Raw genomic sequence first — 14,523 nt, forward strand, 5'->3', positions numbered from 1 at the left:
TGTGGTGGTGTCTGCAGGCTGTTAAAGCACACACTGAATACCAGTTAGGATATCCACAGCATGTTGTTCTTCATTAGTGTTTAAAAGAGTTTATTTCGGTTTCAGTGAGCAGTTACTGTAGCCTTTTATGACTGGTTTAAAGTGTTGGCTAGACGGGAGGTGAAAACATGACTGCCAATGAAGATCAGGAGGTGAGACTGGCACAGCTAAAGCTAACGCTGATACTAACATGAGTTGATGTGTCAGATTGTAACTAGAAAATGCTGATACAACATCGCAATGTAACGTTTTAATAACTGGCTTAAAATGACTTGAATCACTGCTTTAATGAAAATCATGTTGTCTATCTAAATCTAACCGTGGACTAGTTGTTTTAAAGAATAGTTCTGTAGAATAGTAGACTGTGATGACGCGTTTCCGCCTTATTTAGCAGCGTAAATCTCGCTTTAAAAAAAAAATAATATATAATCAATTTTTAAAACATTGAGTGTAAATGTAAAACATTATGCTTTGTGTTGTATTACCCTTGAGTTAGTAAAAATAAAATAAACGAATTACCACAGCTGCGAGGGGGTTTCTTTTACAGCTGCTAAGAGTGTGACAGATGGGCGGATCGATCCTAAAAGTATCGATACATCCGATATTGATGTTGTATCGAAAATATCGATCCTCACACAAAAATATCGATTATATATATATATATATATATATATATATATATATATATATATACACAAAAATATCGATTATATATATATATATATATATATATATATATATATATATATATATATATAATCGATATTTTTGTGTGAGGATCGATATTTTCGATTTTTATATATATATATTTTTATTATTATTTTTTTTTTAACTTGGCGTATTATTATTTAGTTACCACGAACAATAATCATAAGCTTCAAATTGAAATAAAATAGATTAGGCTATGTTAGCAAATACTTGTGCAGGATGGGAACTCCGCTCATCTTAACATTCATAAATGCTGAAAGATACAAGCAGACAAGCACTTGTTCCGTCACAAGACTCGTTCAAACAAGAGTGATCAGAGCCTGGTAGAGATCATGAAAGAAAATCTGGTGTGTAGTCTAGGGCATATAGGTTGTATGCTCTCCTATCAGTTTTAGGATTTTGCTTGTGCCCACATGAAATAACTGATGATACTCTTGGCCGCCAGAACAACTAACATTTGACCCGGAACTTTTTCAATCTAATAACGCGATGCCGTTGCACCGTTTTATTATTATTATTTTAAAAATGTACAGAGATTCTCTCTAAATGCATTTAGGAGCACTGGCAAGACAGACTAAGCTGATCCACTAATCAGAACGTTCATTTCAGACGCGATTCCAACCAATCATATTTTCCGTTTCAGTAAGGGGCGGGACATTCCCAGCGTCTGATACACAATCAACACTGGAGAAACTATAATCTGCACTTCATATTTATTTCCCTGCTAAACTTAAATATTTGTATATACATTTAAATGTAACTTATGCGATTAAACTTTGTGAGAATACTGCATGTTATTGCACCCCTGATTTTTTTTGCCCTTTACTGCTGTCCGTGGTGCATTTTTCTCCTATCAAATAATTTATATTTCTAAGTAGGAAAACAATTTCACTCTACACAGAAAAGCACATAATATTACACAAATAAAAAAATAAAAAAACATAATTTTTAAGTAGGCTATATATGGTAATACAAGATAACGTTTTAACGTGAACGTTACTACACTCATATTAATGCTTAACAGTTATTTTGTATTACATAGTAGCATAATAAAAGGAACAATAATGACACTTATTAATTTAAATACATATTTAACATGAAGTTACTATACCATTGAACCCATTGATTTACTACAGTAATATTGTAGTAGTAACCATGGTTAATTGTTTGGTAACTATGTTTTAACTAAATACCATGGTTAAAATCTAGTTACTGTAGTGTAATGGTTCATTTTTGTAAGGGTAAACAAAACAGAAGTCTAATAATTTTCTGTTTAGGCAAAAATAATTAAAAATAATAATGACTTGAATAATGACTATAAATATAATTTAAAATGACCCTTTTTATCCCAAGTAATCGCAAAAAAATACATTTAACAGAAGTATCGGTATTGACGATATTGGACTTGAATATATTGGTATCGGATTGAAAAGAATATAAGTGGTATCGCCCATCTCTAGACAGTAACTTTGGCATCTTCTCCCATCTGATTTCTTAATCCACCACTTTCTGTTTTTCCCCTCTTCTGGAAAGTCATTCAAATATAATTGTGGATTTTTTATTTTGGTCTTGGAGCAAATAGGTAAGTGAAAATAATATTTGCTGTGATCTCCCATTCATCACTGTCGAAGTTTACCCTGCAAACATTTACTTCTGTGTTCAAAACCCGGAGTGTGAAAAAGGACTATTCTGTCCATCCACTTTTCGCGCTGTTTTGTTATCGACAGTGAAAATGTGTAAAAAAACATTTGCGAAGTTTGCCGTCTTCTGCCTGTTTCCAGTTTTATCGATAAAAAGGGTGTGCGTGATGACGTCCAGCAACTTTTAATGACCAATTGAATTTGATTGTCATCTAGAATAAATGTTAGCATCATAATGCAGTTTTCATTTTCTGAAGAAGCTCAGCAAATGCGATCCGAGGTAAAGAGGGTTCATTTAAAAATATTTAAAAGTGTTAAAATGTTCAAAAGCTAGTTTACAGCTAGTTTTTGTTTCTATTAACGGCACAAACGAACGACACTGGTTTGCTGCGATTTGGATGGGTGGAGAGTGACTTCACACAGCCCAAAAAAAATAATGTCTAATATCTCAAACACCAAACCAGCACAAACGTCAATTTTTGCGACACAAATGAATGGTATAGCTTTGCTAAAGATTTAATAATATGGGCTGCCAACTTCACTGAGGTCAGCTCTATGGGTTCATACAATGCAAGTGAGTACAGACCAAAATATAGCCCCTTTTTCACTATAAATCTTGACATCAGCAGTTTTCTTGGGAATCATATGATTTCTAGCTATATTACACTCCCTAGAGCCATCTAGTGCTCTGTGTGTGCATCAAGCATGATGATAGTGCCTAGAGACTGCAACGGCAAGATATACAGTGAAAAGGAGTTACACTATGGTCTGTTCTAACCAGTGGGTCAGGAATTGGCTGGTTTGCAGGTCCCTGTTAGTACCTGCTGGTAGATGCTGAAACTACACCACCCTATGGCAAAAGGCATGTTTCTCCATGGACAGCCATTCAAAAGTAGCTGTGTTTTATTGACAAAATAAAAAAGTTGCAAGAACAATTTCAATTTAAATTATTTCATTACATTATAGCACATCGACATCCGGTGACGGATTGTTTTTGAAGGGCTCTTAAAAGCGTGAAATTGATTGAGATTTTTCCACATCTATTCCCATTGATGAGTTATCAGTCACGTGACACCTGATCCTGGAACTGAGCTCCCACCAGCAAACATGGGAGCCTCCATTTCGCTAGCTTTCTGGGAACCCTTTGCTAGTTGAGCACAGTCATAGAGATAAATAGGGATGCTAATGACAGCTCTCTCCAGGTATTTTATAGATCCATGGTTCTCACCCACACCTATCATATCGCTTCAGGAGACATGGATTAAACCACTGGAGTTGTATGGATTACTATTATTCTGCCTTTATGTGCTTTTTGGAGCTTCAAAGATCTGGTCACCATTCACTTGCATTGTATGGAGCTACAGTGCTGAAAGAAAGTCATACACATCTGGAATGGGGTGTCTAAATGACGAGATAATTAAAGTTTTGGGTGAACTATCACTTTAACGCACTGCACCGGAACCATGGTGGTATAGTGATGGTACCATAGTACTGAATGATTGCCATATTTATGTAACATGTTATTAACATTGTACTCTAAGGTATTTCAAAGTATACCATGGTTCATAGGCATTACCATGATTTAATGTATTAAAGAAAAAAACATGCTAATACCATGTTCATTTATTTGTCAGTGGTAACCCATACTTTTTCAGTGCAGATGGAGTTGGAGGCTCTTCGGTCAATCTATGAAGGAGATGAATGCTTTAAGGAGCTGAGCCCAGTGTCCTTTCAGTTCAGGGTAAGAACTGCATCTCAGCACATGTAGTTTTTTAAATACTTGAATTTGTTTTGGGTGTGAAAATGTAAGACATACAAAGTACATTTTCATATATATCAGGATGTCGATAAAAGTGTACACTATGGTTCTCAATGATTATAGTACCGGTATTACCATGGTGCATTTTTGTTAATGTCAGTGTGTTTTGACTGTCTTTTCCTGTTGTTGTTTTACAGATAGGAGACCTTGATAATTCCAAATCATTTCTGCTAGAAGTTTCATGGCCAGAGACCTATCCTGAATCTGCACCCCACATATCATTAGATGCCTTTTTCAACAAGAAACTGTAAGTTGTTCACACTAGTTTTTTAGCCTTTAATTCAGTGTTGCTTTTAAAGGCTGAAATATTCTGACCTCATAGATTATAGGTTTACCTAGATTTGTCTGATTGTATGCCCCTGCCACATTTCGTCAATGTAAGTACTATATACAAAGCATGTTTACATTTTAAATCTTGTATTAGATTGATATTGAATGTTGCTGTATAAGTTAGTTATGAGTTGCATTAGTGATTAAATCAAACACCTACTTTTTTAGATGCCTGGAGACAAAGCAGTACATTATCTTAAAGCTGGGTGAACAGGTAGAGGCCAACCTGGGCACGGCCATGATGTACACGCTCTTTGAGTGGGCCAAAGAGAACCAGGAAACACTCATGGAAAACCACCAACCTGTGACATCTTCAGTGGTCTGCATTGAAACTGTTTAACATTTGAATTGTTGAGCTCTCTGAATACATTGAGCATTCTTCGGATTAGTCCATTGCATTTTACCTCAAGCAAAACAGCAAAAATTCTCTAGAACGTGAAAGTCTCTTTTAGCTATGCAAATTGCATTATTTTAGAATTACTTTGTCATGGCTAATGTAACCAAATTGTAAATGCTCTGTCTACTTTCTCTAGGCGCTGGTATCCAACAGTGATATCATGAATAATTCCAACTCTGTCAGTAAGAAGAAAGAGAAGAAAGAACAACTAACCAAAGCACAGAAGCGGAAACTGATTGGAAGAACAGGTTAGCATATTTTGCCAAAAGAAAATAAAAAGGCTTTGGAGCCCTAGATGATTGTGCTTTCAACTGCTAGATGTTTTTGAATGCATATTGATGAGAGATTGCTCTTTGCAATGAACAGATAATAAGGGAGAACTACCAAGAGGATGGAACTGGGTAGATGTTGTTAAGGTAAGGTAAAATTGTAAGATTTAATGCAAATGTCAATTGACATTTGTAAATAAGAGTGCACAGTCTTATAAGTTTCTGATAAAGTAAAACATTTTGTTAGATATTGTCTGTTGGTAACTCTGCTATACCTTGTTTCTTTTTTACATGGGGATCGTGTCCATATGTTGCAATATTTCTGCCCATCAAACAGCATGTAAGTAGTTTGTTTTAAAGGAACAATATACTGTGGCCCCCAAAGTATTAGAAGACCTAAACTAGGGCTGCACTGTTATGACAAAAAACAAATTTTGATGACCGCGTGCGGTCATGCAAACACAAAAAATGGTGTTCCTTTATGTTAGGTCATAAATGGCGTAAGAATAAACTGGTCGACTTTTGCCCATTACACTGATTTCGCGTGGCATGCAAACACCTTTACTGGCTTATCCAATGTGCGCACGTGTTGTGCGCATGTCTCGTCACTGTTTGACGTCAAACGCAGAGAATAACGTAATTATTTTAAAATCTCAAGTAAACACAGTTTTCTTGCTTTGTCAGATTTGTTTTTAAATAAGATGATTTTTGGGAGGAAACAGCGTATTGATGTCTCCCCAATATTTTGCAGTCCAATACAAATATTTGTTTACATGTGCATTAAATGTGTTGTGAACAAAACTTCTCGGCATGCGAAAATGTATCAGGCTGAGAAAGTGACAATGGCACCAAAGTCTGTAATTTACGTCTTTGCTTTGTTGAGCTATATAAAAAAATAAAAAAATATGCCAGAAAACTTCTTATGTTACTCTCTCTACTCGGCAAACAAAGAATTAGAAGCAGTGTGTAATACCCTGTCCCAATCCTCCTCTAATATAATCGCAGGCATCTCTTGAGGCGAGTACGAAGTAATGACAGGTGGGTGAGAGTTGAATGGATACAAAATAAAAGGGACTTTTAAGTAACAGATGTGGACGGGACGCTACGCAAAAATGACTAGGCAATAATGACGGCAGAACAGAGCATTTAATCATTCAAGGGAGAAAAAAAAGTTAGGTTATTTAAAATGGCAAGAGAAGGGATGCTTGCAGTGTTAAATAACTGTCATATGGAGTGTTTTACTCTTCCTATAACATAAGTTTTGAGGAAGATGTTTAGGCTATTTATTTTTCACTTTGCATCATCTCTTGTAAATCATATTCTAATATTTACTTTCCTAATCTGTCATGTACAATCAACTGTCAATAAGAAGAAATGCTTTAGAAATTATGGTTACGAAGTGAATGATGTAGCATATACGCAATAGAACACAGAACGCCTTGTGCTTTTTTTTAAGCAGCACCTGCTGCTTAAAGTCCCTATTAAGAATGACACAATGTTCTTTTTTGGTTTATGCACTGTCATCAAAGAACATATGTGCTCTGCAGAATATTCACTGTGAGCCTGCATACCCTTAATAATGCGTTTGTCATTGCTTTGTATAAATTAGGGTCCCGCGACAAGTATCCTGTATAAGCATACATACACACAACTGCTCTACGCATGTGTGCAAGGTATTTTGAGTAAGATTAAGAAAGTAGTCGGATTCAAATGTTTACATGGCTAATATTTTTCTTTTAAACTGATTATTTTAGATCTACACCACCCCTTTCAATCGTATGGAACTTTCATTTGGATCCAGCTCAATCAGATCATTTTTGTGTTTACATGAAGGCTTTTCAATCCGATTGAGCTATCTGTTGGATCATAAACCAATTATTTGTTTGCATGTAAAAGTGGCTATTGATTGTGTAATTTACATAGTGCCATCTCCTGGTGGCCATAAGTAACATTGTGCTTCGTGTGGGTTATCTAATGATTAATGCATCTGATTACCGTGTGTGTGTGTGTGTGTGTGTGTGTATGTGTGTGTGTTTGTGTGCTCATTTGAAAGCATTATTTAAAGGAAATTATTTTCTAAGCAATATTTTATGTTCCGCTAATTGTTTGTGAAGTTATAAGCAAAAATGCAGCATATAAGCAATACCAACATAATTGTCAAAAAATATACTTGGCTATTACTTGCTATATTTTTGTCTGTGAGTAAAGCAAATAGGCTGGTTGTATTCTACTCTTTGAGAGCTTTCCAACAACTTGACACATGGCTGTTCAATCAGATGGATGTCTTTACTGATGCAATATTTTTTACTGTTACATACCATTTTTTTTATATCAATTATCAAAATTATACAGAATAAAGATGATTTAAAATACACATGATCCTTCAGTATGACTTAATTCTGATGAACAAAGATTTTCAAAAGAATATTTCAGCTCTGTAGGCCCATACAATGCATGTGAATGGTTACCAGACCTTTCAAGCTTAAAAAAATCACAAAGGCAGCATAAAAGTAATCCACACGACTCCAGTGGGTAAATCCACATCTTCATAGGTGAGGGTGAGAAACAGAATAATATTTAAGTCAGTTTTTACTATAAGTTCTCCTCTTACACAGTAGGTGGCGATATGCGGAAAGAATGCCAATTGCCAAAAAGAAGAAAGTTAAAAGTGGAGATTTATAGTATAAAAGGTCTTAAATATTGATCTGTTTCTCACCCACACTTATCACATCGCTTCTGAAGACATGGATTAAACCACTGGAGTCTTATGGGTTACTTTTATGCTGCCTTTATGTGCTTTTTTTATCAGAAATTTTAACGCTTTTATACAACCATTGCACAACCACTTTGCTATGAAATACTACAATTTCCTCCAAATTGATTGTTGATGCATCTTGTCTTTTTGTTGTTTAAACAGCTGAGCAAGACGGGAGGAAAAGAAGAAGATTAGAGAGATGCCTGTGAAGGAAAGATGGATTGAAGTAGTGCTGGATGAATGTATGGATGAAATGTGTCTCTGTGCACTTATTTTTAATGGAAGCTAAAATGAATTCTCTCTAGTCATAATTTAAATGCATCTGAAGCTGCTGCTCTTTCTGTGCCACAGAGTCAATGTTATACTGAATGCAAAGAACAGAGCTCAGCAGTCACAAATACATGTGTGCTCTGAGCCACCAGTGGTGGGAGTTACATTAGCTGAGCGACATGAAAATCATGAGACATGAGATTATGCAGAAGCTGATGAGAAAACTAACACAAAAGTGAGTGGAAAGCGGTAAAAAAAAAATAGTTTTGCAGCTAATAGAACAGTTGGGTGTTATTTAATAAAAATAACATCAGTGTGATGTTTCATAAAGTGACATTTTCTAAAAAAGAAAAAGGCCCATAAGTGCGTATTGGTAGTGTAAAGCGGTGTATCTGATTTTAAATGTGCACTCAGCAATATTTTTGTACATGTAAACAAAAAATTATTTTGTACAATATTTTTGCACATGTAAACAAATATTTGCTGAGTGCACCTTTAAGTTTTACCTTGGCTGCAAGCAAAATGCGTTCACTTTTTCACATCACACGCTAAATAAATTTAATGGGGAGATGTGTGCTTTTTTTGAGAAATAAAGCGTTTCAAAGTAGAGTCCTTTGTGGATAAAACAGTGCCACTGTTATTTTTGTCAACTTTGTGTGTGAGAGCATAGCAAATGTGTCAAGATAGATAGACATTGCTCTGTAAAGAGTACTGTTGTCTCAGGTTTTTTTATATAAAATAAAAGACCTTTTAATATTTAACCTTTATTTAACCAGAAAAGCTCTCTGAGATTAAAAATCTCTTTCACAGGAGTGTCCTGGCCAAAATGTGCAGCAGTACAATCAGTTCCATCACAGATAAACATCACACAGACAGATTAAAAAACATTTAAGAGCAATTGCATAATGTTAGATCAGCTTCTATTCGCCGGATAACTGTTTTAAAACGGTCTAGAGTCAGCAGATTTTCTAATTTTAATTTAGATTGGAGGAGATTCCAATCAAACGGCGCTGCGTACATAAAAGACTTCTTACCTAACTCAGTTCGAGTAAAAGGAACAGAAAGAGTATAGAAGTTTTGAACGAAGAGAATAATTCTTGATAATTTTCTGCTGCATAAAACAACAGAGATAAGAAGGCAACAACCCCAAGATAGCTTTGTAAATAATTAAGTACCAGTGCATTTTTCTTCTGGTAGACAGAGAAGGCTAACCTACTCTATGGTACAAGGTGCAATGATGGGTTGAAGATTTACAATTTGATATGAACCTTAGGGCACCATGATAAACGGCATCTAAGGAAGAAAGAAGATAAGAAGGTGCAAACTGATATACAACATCACCATAATCAAGGACAGGGAGAAAAGTAGCAGAGACTAATTTATTTTTTACATTAAAAGAGAAGCAAAACTTGTTCCTGTAATAAAACCCAAGCTTAATTTTCAGTTTATTCTTCAGTTGAGTGATATGAGAACTAAAAGATAAGGCATCATCAACTATGATGCCTAGATATTTATACTCTTTTACTAATCCAATCACTGTACCTTGAAATGTGTGAAGAGATACTGAATTATTTTCAGGTTTTTTTGATTTGGAAAATAACATATACTTGGTTTTATCGGTATTCAGAACAAGTTTTAAACTGTGAAGCCTTAACTGAATAATATTAAAGGCTGACTGAAGCTTAGACAAGGCTTGCTGTCCGGAGGAAGCGCTGCTGTACACGACAGAATCATCGGCATAAAATTGAAAGTTCGCATCCTGAATGTCATAATCAAGGCTGTTTATATAAATGGTGAATAAAAGGGGCCCCAGCACCGATCCTTGGGGAACACCTTTTGAAATCTCTAGTGAATCAGATTGTTTACCTTCGGCTTGAACACACTGGGTTCTTCCACTCAGAAAATTTTTAAACCAAGGAATAGCGTGACTTGATAAACCAACAACCTTTAATCTGTGCAGCAAGATACCGTGATCCACTGTATCGAAAGCCTTAGATAAATCGATGAAAAGCGAGGCACAAGATTCACCATTATCCATTGACCCTACAATATCATTTAAAACTTTCAAAATAGCCGTTGTAGTATTTTGTTTTTTACGAAACCCAGATTGATTGATAGACAACACCCCATTTGCATTCAAATAGCATGTCAACTGTTCACCAATTAGGCTTTCTAGTATCTTAGATAAAACGCAGAGCTTTGAGATAGGTCTGTAATTATTCATTATAGTGGGATCCCCCCCTTTTAATAAAGGAACAACAAGTGCTGATTTCCAAATTTCTGGAATAACACCAGTGTTATAACATATAACATTTTTAACACCATGGTTTTAGGTAAAACATGTATAAATGAATATATATATATATATATATATATATATATATATATATATATACACACACACACACACAAATATTAAAATGTATATGTTTGTATAAGGGGAGAGTATATTTCTAGCTAACTGGTCACAATTTCTTTATAATTTACACAATTTTTAATAACTTTTTTCTTGTTTTCTGCATTCACTTAAATAGACTTTCAGTGTGACAAATTAATTTTATCAAGTACACGTTCCAAGAAGTCTGAAATAATATGAATACGTCGTTTGCCATTGTCAGTTTACTTGTTCCTGTTGCGTGTCCTCAACTTAGCAACCTGCGTGAGCTTCAAGTCTGGGGAGGAGGGGGTGGGGCAGACAACTCTACAATATTTTGAATTTGGACTGCAGTACCCATATTAAATGCTTGATGTCAATGTTACATATTGCTCCTTTAAGAACAATTTTTATATGAGAATGTTAAATGAAGAGCATATTGCAACTGTTTACATTACATCAATACCCTTTTTTACCACCTCCTCAAACACTGTAAAAAGAGGCTTTCCATTTGCATTTGTGAGTATAGAATTTATATAAAAATAAAATACAATTTGTAACAAAACCAGCATCATTTGATTAATGATCCTTAATATAATTATCTAAAATCACATGTTTGTACGATAATAAAAAATTTTTTTTAAATCTGTTGACAATAAAAACCTCAACATCTTTCCAAAAACTCTGGGTATATCAGCAGCACCAAAACAAATGGGACATCTTTTCAGGGAGCTTTCACAAAAAGAGCATTTTATTTCAATATCACTCCTGAAGTTTTCTAGAAACTGTTTGGTAGCATAAACTCCTTTTGTATTAAATTTCTTTAACCTCATATGTAAGGAGGCAGAGACCAAACTCGAGTCCAGTTTATATTACTAAAGAGATTGTTCCAGTAAAAAAATAACAGCGGAAATAGAGCAATTTTCTTTATGAAATAAAGATCTAATTTTATAGTTATTAGACTTCAACATGAAAAAGCAAATGGAGCAAATTTAGGTATTTTCAGGTCTGGAAGGACAGACAGACACAGACGTGGCGTATAGTTACTGTTTTTAAAAAGCATGCCTATACCAGGCAGCTATAGCCCTGGTAACCATTTAAAATTATTTTAATGTAATAGGTATTTTTAAATCAATTCTGCAAACTCAAATAAAGCCCCTTCATTATTAAACAACTGACTCACTAATAACAAACCATTCCTAAACTGGTTATCAAAAAATGAACACAAGTTCAAAAACCCATTAAAAACCAATGAATAAATACCAGGAGAGAGCTATCCGTTAGCATCATGACAGCATGTCTTTGAAGTCTAGGCTAACTGAACAAACAACGACACATCTTTAATTTCACAATCTATAACTTCAATATACTATTATGTGTACGATTTAAAATATATTAAATGTCATATTTACATAGTTAAAACGGCACATCATGATCATGCACTGAATAGAGACCCGTTACTAGCTCTTTGAGCCGTGATGTCATAAGTGGACTACATTTTTAAAAAAAAAATATTTTTTAATTGATGCTCAAAACAGTACAGTAAGTAGTGACAGTCAACAACAAAATACATACAAAAAAGAGAAAAAAAACTAAACTAAAACCTGGGGGTGCACATAATATAAATTGTACATATTGACAAATTATGAGAATTACATGACACTGAAAAAAGGAAAAGAATTGCAAACAGATAATGTTTTTAAGGTTTTTATGTTCTGTGACAATTTAATTGAATTCAATTTATTTTTGAAGTTCTTTCATAAAAACAAGATATTTAGATTTATGAATGTGGACCTTGGCGAGTAACAAGATCAGATTAATTCAATAAATTTGACCTTTTTTAGATGGATCATAATCAACAAAACCTAGAACCACATCCTTCCAATACAACACACATTCATTATAAATTTAATTCCTAATAAATCCTAGAACATCTTGCCAGAACATTTTATTAAACGGACATGTGGACTAGATATTTTTTTTTTTTTTTGCAATTTAAGTCATCTTTATTGCCAAAAAAAGGATACAAATCACAAGCGACATCAAAATATACATAACAATATACAAACATAATATGTAGACAAAATACAATTTTGCCAGGGGAAGCTTATAGGTCATTAACGAGAAAGAGGACCATATGTTGACAGTTTTAACTGCCTTTATGTTGTTGGAGCCAGAAATCAAATTAATATAATGTACAACTTCATGGAGAAAAAGTACAAAATTATTTTTTTTAGTGCTGAATTTACATTTATGAATGTGAAATTTTGCCAACAGAATTAATACATTTATAATGAAGTACATCTTTTATTTACTTTGCCTTCTATAAAAGCAAAATACAACATTCTCCCACAATAAGGCAAAGTTTTTATAAATATGGTCAATGATGAATCTGCTGAAGTTTTGCCAAAAGAGGTTCAAAACAGTTTCTGAGTGGACTTCACAAAAAGAACAGTTGATGTCTCTTTTAAATTTAACCATGTAATGATTAACAGGGTAGTATCTGTGAATCATTCTGAACGACACTTCCTTCACCTTGTTTATTATAAGGTATCTGTGAGGAATCATCCAAACCTTTTTCCAATCAATGTCATTTACAAATCGGTTCCAGTAAAAAATAACATTTGGAATAGAGACAATTTCTTTCTGAAACAAAGCACGAATGTTCTTATTCTTTCGAGGAAGTTGAGAAAAACAGATTTTTTCCAACTGGTGATTCAGCCACATCGGGGAGGTGGAGGTCTGCCAGTATTTCTAAAAAGATTGTGCCTGATGGAATGGCGTCAAGTACAATTGCAAATTCTCTTGGCTTAACCAAGATAATTACATGTTCATAAAAACTCTCTCCATCAAATAGCTGGCCCAACAGCAGAATCTGATTGAGTACCCAATTCTCAAAAAAGAGTGACTTGTTTTTATATAAAATATCTCTGTTATTCCAAATTAGATACCTGTGAGGTGAGAAATTGTGCTTATAAATGAGAGACCATGCTAAAAGGACCTGCTTGTGAAAATTGTACAGTTTTACAGGGAGTTTGTCCACATTGTAGTTATAGTTCAAAATAAAGCTCAGACCACCAAAGCGAGAGAATATATAGTGGGGAATAAAATTCCAAATAGAGACAGGGTTTTTAAGAAAATGCTTAGCCTAATTAATATGTGGAGTAGATTTACCGGGCGGACTCCATCATGACTCCAGGATCGGGTGTCACGTGACTGACCACTCGTCAATGGGAATAGATATGGAAGCATATTAATCAATTTCTCGCTTTTATGAGCCCTTCAAAAACAATCCGTCACCGGATGACAATGTGCTATAATTTAATTAAATAATTTAAATTGAAATGGTTTAAAAAAAAAAAATGGTTGTTTTTTTATTTCGTCATATAACACGGCTACTTTTGAGTGGGTGTCTGCTTTTTGCAATCGGGTGGTGTAGTTCCAGCAGGTGCTAACATTGACCTTCTAACCAGCCTTGAACACCTGTTAAAAACCGATAGGAAATCCCGAGGGAACCCATGAAGAGTTCTCTTCCGGGTTGTTAGACAACAACCTGAACAGCTCTATTGCTGTTTTAAAATGATTTCAGATAAAGTATAGCATATCAAACTGCTTCACATGTCTTGTCAATTACCCATATCGTATACAAAAAAGACCACCAGAGCTTCAGATTATAAGATTATTAATTTATACGCATAACATGAAATAATAAACAAGATGTTTAAAACCACACTTCACACAACCGTTTCATCTTCCTCTGCATCTTCCTGTATTTACACCGACACGTAGAACTATATGCTGCACCCCGAAGGATGGGAGAGAAATTGTCAAACACTGCAGTTTTACATGCACAACTAATAATTAACGTTTCTTTTTTTTCTTCTTCTTTTTTGCGTGAACGTACTTTTTTCCCCAACCCGAA

The 14,523-nt window shown here is 34.5% G+C and overlaps 1 protein-coding gene across 2 annotated transcripts; it reads left to right on the top strand.

Annotated features, from left to right (window-relative positions):
• The first annotated feature begins 12 nt into the window (after positions 1–12).
• LOC127618111 (RWD domain-containing protein 4-like) lies at positions 13–10,548 on the top strand. Of its 2 annotated transcripts, none has more exons than XM_052090389.1 (7): positions 13–191; positions 4,043–4,128; positions 4,344–4,453; positions 4,705–4,855; positions 5,070–5,181; positions 5,300–5,542; positions 8,120–10,548. In XM_052090389.1, exons 2-6 carry the CDS (start codon positions 4,048–4,050, stop codon positions 5,356–5,358), a joined length of 513 nt encoding a protein of 170 aa, XP_051946349.1. In that variant the 5' UTR covers positions 13–191; positions 4,043–4,047; the 3' UTR covers positions 5,359–5,542; positions 8,120–10,548. The 2 variants fall into 2 exon arrangements, with proteins under 2 accessions (XP_051946349.1, XP_051946340.1); XM_052090380.1 differs by having other exon boundaries at positions 4,048–4,128; positions 8,120–10,547.
• The last annotated feature ends 3,975 nt before the right edge of the window (positions 10,549–14,523 follow it).

Source organism: Xyrauchen texanus, chromosome 2, assembly GCF_025860055.1.
Source record: "Xyrauchen texanus isolate HMW12.3.18 chromosome 2, RBS_HiC_50CHRs, whole genome shotgun sequence".
In the NCBI taxonomy this organism is placed as follows: domain Eukaryota; kingdom Metazoa; phylum Chordata; class Actinopteri; order Cypriniformes; family Catostomidae; genus Xyrauchen; species Xyrauchen texanus.

Coding starts and splice junctions, on each gene's coding strand:
- LOC127618111 (XM_052090380.1), top strand. CDS start 168: ATGACTGCCAATGAAGATCAGGAG. Junction 4,129..4,343: donor CAGTGTCCTTTCAGTTCAGG/GTAAGAACTGCA, acceptor GTTGTTTTACAG/ATAGGAGACCTTGATAATTC. Junction 4,856..5,069: donor AACCTGTGACATCTTCAGTG/GTCTGCATTGAA, acceptor TACTTTCTCTAG/GCGCTGGTATCCAACAGTGA.